We start from the raw sequence: 14,338 nt of genomic DNA on the forward strand, positions 1-14,338 counted from the left end.
AGGGACTGTAGCCCACTTGATTAGCTTATATCTACTTCAGCACTTAGTACAGTGCCTGGCACATAGTAAGAGCTCACCAAATACCACAATCATTCTATTATTAGATCCAATCAAATCCCTGTCATGGGCCATCCAGCAGCTTTCCGCACCCCAGTTCTATCAATCAATCAGTCGTATTTATTGAGCGCTTCCTGTGTGGAGACCACTGAACTAAGTGCTTGGGAGAGTCCAGTATAACAACATAACAGAGTTGCTAATCAAGCAATCATATTTACTGAGCACTTACCATGTGAGAGCACTGTACAATATAACAGAGTACAATACACTTGGGAGAGTACAATATAACAGAGTTGGGAATCAGTCAAGTGTATTTATTGAGCACTTACTATATGCAGGACACTGTACTGAACACTTGGGAGAATACAACCCAATCATATAACAGACACATTTCCTGCTCATAAGGAGCTTACAGCTTAGAGGAGATCATTCTCACACTCCAGTCCTGTCATGCCTACCCTCTCACTGCCCGCCACACCGTACACACTTCTCTCTCCATCTGGGAGGTCCTCTCCCATCTAAAAAGACCACTTTATCGCCACACCGAGCAAAATTCCCCCTTCCTCCCCTCATATAGGAGGTGGGGTCCTTCCAGCTGTTTTTCCCTTCCCTCAACTATGAAGGCAAATCGAACGGTACTATGGTGACCAAGAGCTGTTCAACTCTTCCTCTGGCTCCTCTGCTCCCAGCTGGGTAGCGGCATGGCCTAGTGGATCAAGCACTGGCCCGGGAGTCTGAAGGATCTGGGTTCTAATCCCAGCTTCGCCTCTTGTCTGCTGGGTGACCTTGGGCAAGTCACTTCACTTCTCTGTGCCTCAGTTACCTCATCTGGAAAATGGGGATTAAGACTGTGAGCCCCGTGGGGGACAGAGACTGTGTTCAACCTGATTAACTTGTATCTACCTCAACTCTCAGAAGAGTGCTTGACACGTAGTAAGCATTTAACAAATGTCATCATTATTATTACGTGGTCAAGTCAACTGGGAAGAGGAACAGCAGCTTCAGCTCTAGGCTGCTGCTGCTGCTCCCGGAATTTCCTCAGTGGGCCAGAATTGCTCAGTGGGCAGTGGCAGCGAAGAATAATAATAATAATAATTGTGATATTTGTTAAGCACTTACTAGGCTTAAGCACTGTACTAAGTGCTGGGGTGGATACAAGTAAATCAGGTTGGATACAGTCCCTGTCCCACATGGGGTTTACAGTCTCAATCCTCATTTTAGCTGAGGTAACTGAGGCATAGAGAAGAAAGTGACTTGCCCAAGGTCACACAGCACACAAGTGGCAGAGCCAGGATAAGAACCCACGATCTTTTGGCTCCCACAACCATGATCTATCCACCATGCCATGAACTGCCACTCTCCCTGAGGGCAGGACAGAGGCTGGGATGCTGCTTCAGGGTTAGTGGACCTAGGTCCTGCCTCTTCCCTCCATTTGCAAAAAGGCTCCCCGATTAAGCCCTTCCCCAAAAAGCATCATGGCCTAGTGAGAAGCAGGTGGCCTAATAATAATATTAATGTTGGTATTTGTTAAGCGCTTACTATGTGCAGAGCACTGTTCTAAGTGCTGGGGTAGATACAGGGTGATCAGGTTGTCCCACGTGAGGCTCACAGTCTTAATCCCCATTTGACAGATGAGGTAACTGAGGCACAGAGAAGTGAAGTGACTTGCCCACAGTCACACAGCTGACAAGTGGCAGAGCCGGAATTCGAACCCATGACCGCTGACTCCCAAGCCCGTGCTCTTTCCACTGAGCCACGCTGCTTCTCAGTGGATAGATCTCGGGCCTGGAAGTCAAGGAACCGGCTCCCTCCCCTTGTCTGCTGGATCACCTTGGGCAAGACATTCATTTCACTGGGCCTCAGTTCCCTCATCTGTAAAATGGGATTAAGACTGTGAGCCCCATGTGGGATATGGACTGTGTCCGACCTGATTAGCTTACTTCTGCCTCAATGCTTGGCACATAGCAAGTGCTTAGCAAATCCCATTAAAATACCCCTCTGTTCCCTGACTCCGCCTCCCTTCTGTATCACTTGTGCATTTGGATCTGTGACCTTTAATCTCTTGATATTCACCACACCCTCAGTCCAGCAGGATTTATGTACATAGCTATAATTTACTTATTTATATTGCTGTCCACTATGCCTTGCACAGACCTTTGATGGTTCACACTCGGAAAGTAGATTGCAGTCATTCCTGCTTTAGAGCCCTCCCATCTCCTTTGCATCTTCCACAATAGGATAATTCTAGAGACTGGAGCCCAGAGATCTCACCATCCTTTATTTGCTATTGTTTCAATGAGATGTTCATCCCCTTGATTCTATTTACTGCTATTGTTTTTGTCTGTCCGTCTCCCCCGATTAGACTGTAAGCCCGGCAAAGGGCAGGGACTGTCTCTATCTGTTACCGATTTGTATATCCCAAGTGCTTAGTACAGTGCTCTGCACATAGTAAGCGCTCAATAAATACTACTGAATGAATACATGAATGAATCCTTGTAGGCCATAGGGGAATTAGTCCTTCAGGCAAAAAATATGGTTGCCTGACTACTGCCATCCCAGTACTCACTTGGCCCAGCAAGGCATGCTCTTCCCACTTAAATGAAGGCCCAGCTCTGAAAAACAGCATGGCCTGTTGGAAAGAGCCCATGCCTGGAAGTCAGAGGACCAGGGTTCTAATCCCAACCCTGGCACTCCTCTGTTGTGTGGCCTTGAACATGTCACTTCAGTTCTCTGTGCCTCAGTTACCTCATCTGTAAAATGGGATTTAAGACTTTCAGCCCTATGTGGGGCAGAGACAGTGTCCCTCCTGATTTGCTTATATCTACCCCAGTGCTTAGTGCAGTTTCTGGAACATAGTAAGCACTTAACAAATACCGTTTAAAAAACTCCACATCTATGCCTCTGGGGCTTCTTCTCTATTGCCAAACACAGGACTGTGCATTCCTCACAGTAAGTCAAGAATAATAATAATTATTATTATGGTATTTGTTAAGCACTTACGATGTGCCAGGCACTGAACTAAGCCCTGGGGTAGATAGAAGATAACCAGGTTAGACAGAGCTCCTGTCCCATATAGAGCTCACAGTCTTTGTCCCCATTTTACAGATGAGGTAACTGAAGCCCAGAGAGTAATAATAAAAATAGTATTGATAATAATAATTGTGGGTTTTGTTAAGCACTTACTATGTGCCAGGCAGTGTACTAAGCAAACTGGGTTGGACACAGTCCCTGTCCCATGTAGGGCTCACAGTATTAATCCCCATTTTACAGATGAAGTAACTAAAGTCCAGAGAAGTGTAGTGGTGGGCCCAAGGTCACACAGCAGACATATGGTGGAGCCGGGATTAGAACCCAGGTCCTCTGTCTCTCATCCCAGGCTCTTTCAACTAAGCAACACTACTTCTCACTACCCCAGGCACCTGAGATAGTAGTGATTTGTCAGCTCTAATTTCCCCAGACCAAATGGCCAAACAAAGCACTGTACTAAGCACTTGGGAGAGTACAATATAACAGAGCTGGTAGACATGTTCTCTGCCCGCAAGGAGTTTACAGACTAGAGGGAGAGACAGACATTAAAATAAATTATGGATTCATACCTAAGTACTGTGGGACTAAGAGTGAGGTGAGGGTGAGGTGAATTTCAAGTCCTGAAAGGGTACAATTCATTCCTTCATTCAATCGTATTTATCGAGCACTTACTGTGTGCAGAGCACTAACCTAAGCACTTGGGAAGTACAATTCAGCAACAGATAAGACAATCCCTGCCCAGATGGGGCTCACAGTCTATTCCAAGTGTCAGGATGACACAGGAGGGAGAAGGAGTAGGAGAATTAGAACCCAAGTGCTCTGACCTTTAGCCCTGAGCTCTTACCACTAGGCCCTACTGCTTCCTACTTACTATGTGCCCCGTACTAAGCTAACCCCCGGGCATAGATCCAACTTAATGGGATCAGGCACAGCCCCTGCTCCCTATAGGGCTCACAATCTGAGAGTTGGGGACAAAGGGTATCTTATCCCCATTTTACAGGAAACAGGCCCAGAAAGGTTGTGACTTGTCCGAGGTCACACAGCAAGGCAGAGGCAGAGCCAAGTAAGTACCCAGTTCTCCTGACTCCCTGCTCCTAACCTTTACCTCACCCTAAACATTAGAACATTGCTTCATATTTCTGTTCGTGTGGATTTTATTTTTGACAGAGAGTTTTGGTTTGTCCCTCCTCCCTATCCCCACACTTTGATTGTGAATTCCTCAGGGACCGGGGGCCGGGATGCTGCATCTTTCAAAGGAGAAAGAAACCCAAACTTCGGTTAGAAGCTGCCCTCCCTAGCAGTGCAGAAGGGAAAGTGCTTCAGCCTGCGGGAGCGAGAGGCATTGGAAACTGAGAGGGGTTTCCAATCTCCCCAGTCACTAGGCCGGCAGGGGCGAGAGGGGGGAGAGCGCGGATCAGAACACCCCGCTGGAAAGGGGGGCGGACTTGGGGAATCCGGTCAGAGGCAGGAAGCGCTGATTGGGCTATTAAACACGTTGATCCTCAGCTGCCAAGATCTTTGGACTTCGCCTTTGTCCCGTGCCTGCCCAACTCTTGTTTGCCCGGAGCTGGGAGACGCAGCCCGAGGCTCTGTCCACTCCCCCACCCCGGATGAGGGCCAGGAAGGGGAGGCAGGATTCAGAAGCCTCTGTTTCTCTCCACAGCCGGACAAGAGCCCGCCCCTTTCCCGGGGGACTATCTAGTACTGGATGCCACTAAACCAGCCCCACTAGAAGCTCCGCTGTTGCAAAGAAGCCGCTCCACTTTGAAGCGCGATGACCTCTCTAGGGACCTCTGGCCTACTTGTCCTTCTTTGCGGTATGTTTGGAGATATATCTTCGTTTCTCTTCCCTCAGTGCCGGTGCCTAGGAAGGAAGAACTGAGCTACATTCGGTCCCTCCCGGGGCGACAAGGGCCTCCTCTCTGTGATCTACACGGGTCTGCGGGGGCCGGGCCCATGGCTAAGATGCTGGACCATTGTCAGATCTCCTCCACTTCTCTCTTCCTCTCTCCTTCCCCAGGAGGAGACAGAAAGGGAGGATTAACCAGGAAAAGGGGAACCAGATAAATCAGGGCTCTGGGAATTGGCAGAGGTTTTGGGAGCGGTCCCTGAGTTGAGGAATCCCAGGGCAGAGTGCCAGAGGGAAAAGTTCCTATCTTCCCTCCTGGAGGGAAGAGTGAGGGATGGAATGGCTGCCTCTGGCTCAGACTCTTTTGCCCCTGATGATAAAGAGCAGTCCCGGCTCGCCAGAGCTCAATAGGGCAGGGATCGTGTCCTCTAGCTCGGTGGAATAAATGTTATGGATCCGCTCCCCTATTTCCCTCACAAATCTTCCTAATAATAATGATGATGATATTTGTTAAGTGCTTACAATGTGCCAGGCACTTTACTAAGTGCTGGGGTGGATACAAGCAAATCGGGTTGGACACAGTCCCTGTCCCATGTAGGGCTCATGGTCTTAATCCCCATTTTACAAGGAGGTAGCTGAGGCTCAGAGACGTGAAGTGACTTGTCTGCTGTGGTCACACAGCAGACAAGTGGCGGAGCCGGGATTAGAGCTTCCCATGAGCTTCTGATTCCCAGGCCTGCGCTCTATCCACAGGCCATGCTGCTACCTATTCTTCTCTCCTCTCCCCTTCTCCCGGGCTGGTATGACTTCTCTCCCGCTGCTCCCCTACTTTCCTCACAGGGGAGTGTTGGAAGGAGGGGAAGGGTGTTTCGGTTGCTTTGGCTCAGGATTACCCCCAGAAACATGCTTTATTCCAGCAGTAGCAGAGCCTTGGGGGTATTGGTGCTCCTGGCTGTCATGACGTTCAGCATGCGAATGATTTACATATATGAATGCCTCAAGACTTTTAAACTGATTGAGAAGCAGCATGGCATAGTGGATAGAGCAAGTGCTTGGGAGTCAAAAGGTCATGGATTCTAATCCCAGTTCCATCCCTTGTCGGCCGTGTGACCTTGGGCAAGTCACTTGACTTCTCTGGGGCTCAGTCCCCTCATCTGTGAAATGGAGATCGAGACTGTGAGCCCCACATGGGCCAGGGACCGTGTCTAACCCAGTTTGCTTATATCCACCCCAGCACTTAGTACAGTGCCTTGCACATAGTAAGCATTTAACAAATACCATTATTATTATTACTGCGGACAGGAAATGTGTCTGCCAACTCTGTTGTGTTGTCCTTTCCCATGCAGTTAGTACAGTGCTCTGCAAAGCGTAAGTACTCAATAAATACCACTGATGTTGATGAAGATGACCAACAGCTACATTCATTCATCCTGCACCATTGTACAGAGATGGATTAGGAGAAAACAAGACATGGTCCCTGCCCTCCAGGAGTTTACAACCTCAAGAAGGGCTCTAATACTTCTATTAATGGAAAGATAATGGGACTGAGAGTCAGGAGACCTGAATTTTAGTGCAGGTTCTGCCACTGGCCTGCTTTGTGACCTGGGACAAGTCACAACCTCTCTGGATCTCATTTTCTTCATCTGTAAAGTGGTGATAAGATGTCTGCTCTCTCTCCTTCTTACACTGAAAGCCCTGAGTAGGACAGGGACAGTATCCGATCTGATTTTCTTCTATCTATTTCAGCACTTAGCAGAGTAAGTGCTTAATACATAGGAATACTATTAAATATGGAAGAGATAGATTAAAAATCACTCATCACAAGAATAAAACAAAAAAAAATAAATACAAAGGCATATGTATAGATTATTTCTGGAGGAAACATGTGGGGAGAGCAGGAGTGAGGAGAAGACCTTAGTACAGTGTTCTGCATGCAGTTAGCACTCAATAAATACGACTGAATGAATGAGAAATCTCAGGGTCAGGTGGGATTACTCTGAAAATGATTCTAGAGGAGATATGAACTAAGGCCCTTTTGAAAGGAGAGCAAAGGGCTGATGAGGCAGCGGAAGCTATTATTCTTGACGGAACTCATAGGAGAAGGGTTAAAAGGAGGGGGTCAGGCATCCCAGAATCACATGGGCTCAGCCATGAGAAACCAGGGTTCGTCTTGCCACTTCCCACGCCCGCTCAGCCTCTTTCTGGAAAGGACATTGGATTTGCAGGTGGGCTCCAACTCTCTGTGGGGAAGGCACACCAGGCCTCTTTCCCCGCCACCCAGAGCTCCCGGGATAACTCCCCAGGAACTCGAGGGAAGAACGTCCAGGAGACAGGAGTCAAACGAGCTGACTGCTGGAGGTGGAGAATTTTGCAGGGAGCATCTTGGATGCATTCTGGGAGGCTCTGAGTGTGATGACTAGAGAAGCAGCATAGCCTAGTGGAAAGATCAAGGGCTTGGGAGTCAGAGAACCTGGATTCTAATCTCCATTTTGCAAATTCCTGCTACGTGACCTTGGGCAAGTTACTTTATTTCTCTGTGTTTCAGTTCCCTCATCTGCAAAATGGGGATTTGCTACCTCTTCTCCCTCCTACATGGACTGTGAGCACCATGTGAGATCTGATTATCCTGTATCTACTCAAGTGCTTAGTACTTAGGAAGCACTTGACAAATACCACAGTTATTAGCAAGCAATTGCCTTCCAGTGTTTGAACCAACTGTTTTGATACATTTCTCAGCCTTGACACTGGATTCTGAGATAGTGGCATATCAACTCAAAGCCTCCCTGTTATTTGTGAGCAGGCCCATACTTAGCAGAGAACTGGGTCTTTGCTTCAAGCTTTGGTTTGCCCCCTGTGCCATCTCTGAACCTCTGGCTAGATCACCTGCTCCTTGAATCCTTTTTGGGTCTGCTAACCCAAAACGTTTTCCATTCATCTGTTAGAAGAAGCAGACCAACAGAAGAAATAGCACACTGGCTATCCACCAGTGTTCTACTCTCGAGCCCAAAGTGTTGTTTATCAGTGGTATTTACTGAACACTTATGTGCAGAGAACTCTACTAAGCTCTTAGGAGAGTATGATACAACAGAATTAGCAGACATTTCTCTGCCCATCACGAGCTTACAGTCTAGACGGGGAGACAGACATTAGTATAAATAATTTCTAATAAATGATTTAAAGATCTGTACGTAAGTGCTTTGGGTGTGTTCCTCTAGTTATGGCATTATCAGCTCAGACATTTCGGTTATTGGCACCAACTCCATTCCCAGGCTTGGTGCGGAGCCTAAGGTTTGCCATATATGGAAGTCAGGGCCTATCTGACTTCAATTTATGAACCCGTAGATACCTAGGACCCATTCTGAGGGCTCCGTGGATGAAGAAGCAGCGAACCTAGTGGTTAGAGCACAGGACTGGGAGGAAGAAGACCCAGGTTTTAGTCTTGACTCTGCCACTTAGTGACCTTGGGCAAGTCACTTAATATCCCTGTGCCTCAGTTTTCTCATTTTTAAAATGGGGATTAATACTGTTCTCCCTACCTCTGAGACTGTGAATCTCAGGGTGGGGGGGGGACAGGGTCTGTGTCTGATCTGATTATCCTATATCTATTCCAGAGCTTGGCACAGAGTAAATGCTTAACAAATATTATTATCATCAGCATCATCATTACCTGGGCTTACTCAACTCCAGGACTTCGATGTGCCTTCAGAAACATAGGGGGCCAACATACTTTGGTTGGGCTTGGTACCAAAATCTAGTTTTGAGCTTTATGTCTTATTAATATAAATAGACTAATGAACTAACGCACAGTAGGAACTCAGTAAATACTCCTGATTGATTGATTAACCAATCAATGATCTTACAGTCTAGAGAGGGAGATAGACTTTAATATGAATAAAATATGATTGATTGGTTGATTGATTGGTCTATGAGGCTATGGCCCAATGTAGAAATGGGTAGGGTTACTTCGGCCATAAATTGTAGGTAAATTGTATGTTTTTCAAAATGTATAAAACCCTTTAATTGGTCACGGGATTTTCCTGGGGTCAGCAGTCCATGAAAAATGCATGGGAAGGGAGCCAGATGGAAGCATGACCTAATGGAAAGATCATGGGTCCGAGAGCTGTGAGATCCAGCTAGTGGAAAGAGTCCGGGCCTGAGAGAAAGAGGCTCTGGATCTTAATCCCGACCCGCTCACTTAAATGCTGCATGATCTTAGTCGAGTCACTTCACTTCTCTGTTCCCCAGTTCCCTCGTCTGCAAAATAAGGATTCAATACCTGTTCTCTCTCCTACTTAGACTGTGACCCCCATGTAAGACCTAATTATCCTATATTTTCCCCCACACTTAGTATAGTGCTTGGCATTTAGTAAGCAATTAACAAATAACACAGTTATTATTACATATCAGTGCTTCTGTTGTATCTTCCAAGCACTGCAATGTTGCACAGAGTAAGCACCAAATAAACACCATTATTATTAGCAGGCACTTAATGTATTTGACATCCGTAATAGTAAGCGGAGTTTTCATTAAGTGCTTCCTGTGTGCCAAGCACTGGAGTAAATACAAGATAATCGGGTCGGACTTTCTCTGTTCCACCTGAGTCTCCCAATCAAAATAGGAAGGAGAACAGGTAATCTCCATTTCACAGGTGAAGGAAACAAGGCACCGAGAAGTTAAATGACTTGTCCAAAGTCACACAGTAAGCAAGCAAAGGAACAGGGATGAGAACCCAGTTCCTCTGACCCCCTGGCTCGTGCTTTTTCTACTAGTCTATGCTGTTTCTTGTTTCCCCTCCGATGGTAATGCCAGACATGTAGGTGTGTGTGCTGGAACAGGAGTTATTTGCCTACAACTTCATTCCCTGCCCCACCTTGATGTAGGCCCCTATTCCTTTTGGCAAATGCAGGTAGAAGTTCTGGACTTGGAAGGGAAAGCCCGAGAGGAGCATTATCTGTGGTTCCAAGCCCTGCACGGTCAGCCCCTGCTCCATCCCTGAGAGGCACGTGCTCCAGACTCCATGGCCGGCAGTGGTCCCTAGGGACCGGCCCAGTTGGCCATTCTTAGTGCTGAACTGATGTAGTGCTGCCCCTGTCAGGAGTAGCAGCAAGGCCCAGCAGTTCATTCATTTCCCATGGACTTTCTCTGCAGGGCCCAGTCACCCCTGGCATCCCACGACAAGTCATTCCCTTGCCTCCAAGCCCCCTCATAGGGATTCCCAGCCCGGGGCATTCTGTTATTTCTGTGGTTGCCCCACCCTATTCCCTGGTAATAGGGTTAATGAGCGAGGCAGAGCTCTTAGCTTCCTTCAAGAAAGCCCTAAAAGGTTAACAAGAGGAACCGTGTGGGGATAATTATAATCACAGCAGGAGATTCCTTTCTGAGCCCTAGAAGGGAGACTAGGGAAGGGATAATGTGGCCATCCTGCTGGCTTCAGGGCCCCAAATGACTCACTGTCTCATTCCCTTGTTCTAGCATATGCTGCCATGGGCTACCCCACAGAAATGAGCTCTGCGAGGGAGAACGGGGACATCAGAAACTGCTCCGCCAGTCCTCCGGTGAGATGGTCTTTTCCTTCCTCCTTAAACTATGAGCCCCGACTGGGATGGGGACTGTGTCCCACCTGATGATCTTGTAGAAGCAGCGTGGCTTAGTTGATAGAGCACAGGTCTGGGAGTCAGAAGGACCTGGGTTCTAATCCTGACTCTGCCACTTTGCTGTGTGACCTTGGGCGAATCACTTCACTTCCCTGCACCTCAGTTACCGTATCTGTAAAATGGGAATTAAGACTGTGAGACTCATGTGAGCCAGGGACTGGGTCCAACTTGATTAACTTGTATCTACCCCAGCACTTAGAACAGTGCTTGGCATATAGTAAGTGCTTAACAAGTACCATAATTATTACCTACCTCAGTGCTTAGTGCGGGGCTTGGCACATAGTAAGCACTTAAATACCACAGACATTAGTAATTAACTTGAGAACAATGAGGGGTGTCGAACCCCCAAATTGGGTCCTAGGATGCTCCATGGAAGCTGCTCTGTGAACATGAAGTCCAGGCATTTACTATCCTCTGCTGACCCTTCCCACCTCAGTCCTTATCGCCCAGGGACTCAGCAGAGGAGAGGAAATGCCTGGACTTCATGTTCACAGAGCAGCTTCCATCAGAGCATCTCAGGACCCGTTTGGGGGTTTGACACACCTCATTGCTCTCATGTTCCCCACACATTGATAGAGCCTATGGGCAAAGCCCCAAACAGTGAGTCAGGAGACCCGGATCCTCGTCCCAGCTCTGCCACTGCCTGCTTTGTGAACAAAGGGAAATAAAATTCCAGTTTTCCCTCTCTCTTACACTGGGAGCTCCACGTGGGAGAGGGGTTGTGTCTGATCTAATTACCTTCTATGTGCCCAAGTACTTAGCACAGTGCCTAGCAAATACTAAGCAATTATTATTGTTATAATTATTATTGTTATAATTATTATTACCCTCCCAGAAGACACCACCTGGGGACTAGAATGATCTAACTTTGGAGGTGGTCCATTCAAGAAGATGCTTCACACTTCCAAGTCACCAGCTAAAAGCCAGTCCCCTAATGTTTAACCACTTCTGAGGAGGTCACTACCCTTGGAAACAAGGTTCAGGCCTCGACCCCTTCACTAACCTCCGTGCCTCTCTCTGGCTTCAGTACTTGCCGGCCACTGCGATCAACACCACAGAGCGGCTGACGGCCCTCCGCCGACAAATGAGTCACCACAATCTCAGTGCCTACATTATCCCTGCAACCGATGCCCACATGGTGAGCGAACCATTTTGACGCATTCTTTTGCCCCTTTACCTCCTCAACCGAGGGCCTGGCCCAGACCGGGGTGGTCTGCCCCTCACCTGGTGATGATCCTCCTTGCGCTACGTCCGAGCAAACCCGAGATGCCGGGTGAGTGCTGCTGCTGACACACATGTGGTGCCCTGGGCACCTGCAGATCACCACGGTTACCAGTTGCATACAGAGATACCACAGGCACTGGGTTCATGCACAGACTACCAAAGATCCTGAGTACGCACGCAGGCTGCTGTGGGTCCCAGGTGCACATACTGGCTGCTGTAGGCACTGGATGGATTTACAGGCTGCCATGGGTAATGTGTACACCAACAGACTGCCATGGATCCCAGGTGCACCCGCAGGTTGCCATGGGTACCAGGTGCCCTCCCTGGGACCATAAATGCCAGCAGTGCATCAGGACAACAGAAAATAATAATAATAATAATAATGTTGGTATTTGTTAAGCACTTACTATGTGCCGAGCACTGTTCTAAGCGCTCGGAGATACAGCGTAATCAGGTTGTCCCACGTGAGGCTCACAGTTAATCCCCATTTTACAGATGAGGTAACTGAGGCACAGAGAAGTTAAGTGACCTGCCCACAGTCACACAGCTGCCAAGTGGCAGAGCCTGGATTTGAACCCATGACCTCTGACTCCCAAGCCCAGGCTCTTTCCACTGAGGCGCGAAACACCTCATTCATCATCCACGTGAAGCCTCTCCTTGGTTCAGATTGACCCCAGCCTCAAACCAATCCTCCCAAACCCTGAAAGGGGACCCAGAATCAATGAACTTTCCACAGCAGATTGTCACCGCTCTCTCTGGCTCTCTGGAATAGTTCCATTCACAGCCCTGAGTTCTACATCCCCAGGAGACAGCCAAAAGACAGTATGGTCTTATGGGCAGCGCTCTAGTCCAAGGAGTCTCATCAAGGACTCTGGGGGAACACACTATATACTTGCAGCTGACAGCTGTAGAATCGGCATTATCAACTAGCAGAGCAAAGATTTTTCATGAAAAGAGCTAGAAAGCCACTCTTGGACTTGTATTTAGAGCCAGAGTTGGGGATCCCTCGTCCTGAGGAGGAGAAGGTGGTGGCCTGTCAAAGGACCCTGACAGTGGCTCATGTCCTGAGAAGGCAAAGGGGTAAGGGGTTAGGACACATCTTCTGAGGGATCACCAAGGGCACAGCCTCAGGACATATGGCCTCATCCTTCTCCTAAGAAGCAAGCACCAGATTAAGTCACTCTCTTGGTTTAAGGCCCAGAGCATTCTGAGCCTCCTGCTCTTCTGCAGAGTCGCCTCAATCCCTGTGACTCCCCGGTCATCCAGGAGGGCAGGATTCTGTCAGTCATGGTGGCATCACTGGGCAGAAGGAAGAGAAGGGCGATGGGCTGAGGCCTCAGGTGACATCTCGTCAGTGAGGGCCCCTCTACTTGTGATGGGGCTTTCTTGTTTTTCAGAGTGAATACATCGCAAAGCGAGACGGGAGGCTGGAATGGATTTCAGGTTTCTCTGGGTCTGCAGGTGAGAGCCTGCTGTTTCTCTCAGTTTCCCCCATTCCTCTCCTGATTTCTCTTCCTCATTTTGGACCCAGAATCCTCTATCTAGGAAGGACCCTGATTCTCTCACCTCAGGCGAGTGAATGACTGGGTTGCCTGAGACAGGATCTCTGATTAAGACACGATCTCTGATTAAGGCTCCCCAGATAGGGACACCAAGACCTCTATCTTCCTTAGTACCTGACCCCTTCCCCAGCCCCCAGTCTGCTGATCTCTGCCCTGTCCAGAATCTATTCGGCTCACAGCCGAGACCACTTCCCTCCACTCCCTGCTTCTTCCTCGGTGGGAATAAGCTAAGAAACTGATTGGAAAAAACCTTTGCCTTGCTCTGACTCAGGGACGGTGGTGGTCTCTCTAATGGGAGCCGCACTCTGGACAGACAGTCGCTACTGGATCCAGGCAGAGCGGCAGATGGATTGCAACTGGCAGTTACTCCAGTCAGGTCAGTGCACATGTGGAAGGGGTGGCTTTTGAGAGGAGGCAGGTGAACTCCTCTAGAGAAACTGCTGGGAAGGATGAGAGAGTTGAAGAGGGGGCCTGAAGGGGAAGGGACTGAGGAGGAGCAGTGGAGATTTTAGGGAACTCACACCTGATGGTGCCAATTTGCTTAATAAAGTAGGTAGCCAGGATTCCCAGGCCTTTGCTCTATCCACTAGACCACCCTGCTTTTCTGCCTGCTGGGCTATGGGTGTTGCAAAGTGACATGTGTAATGCAGTCACAGGGAGGATGTGGGGGAAAACGTGGACACAGGAGGAGTACGGACCTCTAGAATGTAAGCTCCTCCTCTAGGTCGTAAACTTATTTGGGGCAGGGAATGTGTCTACCAATACAGTTATACTGTTATAACATACTCTCCCAAGCGCTTAGTACAGTGCTCTACAAGTAGTAAGCACTTAATAAATTTGATTATTGTATGTAATAGTAGAAGTATAATAATAATTATAAAGATGGTAGTTGTTAAGCACTTTCTGTGTGTCAAGCACTGTTCTGAGCGCTGGAGTTGATATAAGCTAATCAGGACGGACACAGT

At 48.2% G+C, this 14,338-nt stretch overlaps 1 protein-coding gene across 1 annotated transcript in view; it reads left to right on the top strand.

The window, feature by feature from the left end:
* The first annotated feature begins 4,655 nt into the window (after positions 1–4,655).
* Positions 4,656–14,338, top strand: part of XPNPEP2 (X-prolyl aminopeptidase 2) — a 34,130-nt gene continuing 24,447 nt past the window's right edge. The window contains 5 exon segments of the mRNA XM_029068066.2: positions 4,656–4,901; positions 10,406–10,488; positions 11,615–11,725; positions 13,209–13,272; positions 13,645–13,749. Coding sequence (XP_028923899.1) covers positions 4,859–4,901; positions 10,406–10,488; positions 11,615–11,725; positions 13,209–13,272; positions 13,645–13,749 — 406 coding nt within the window. The 5' untranslated portion in view covers positions 4,656–4,858.

Source organism: Ornithorhynchus anatinus, chromosome 6, assembly GCF_004115215.2.
Source record: "Ornithorhynchus anatinus isolate Pmale09 chromosome 6, mOrnAna1.pri.v4, whole genome shotgun sequence".
Classification (NCBI taxonomy): Eukaryota; Metazoa; Chordata; class Mammalia; order Monotremata; family Ornithorhynchidae; genus Ornithorhynchus; species Ornithorhynchus anatinus.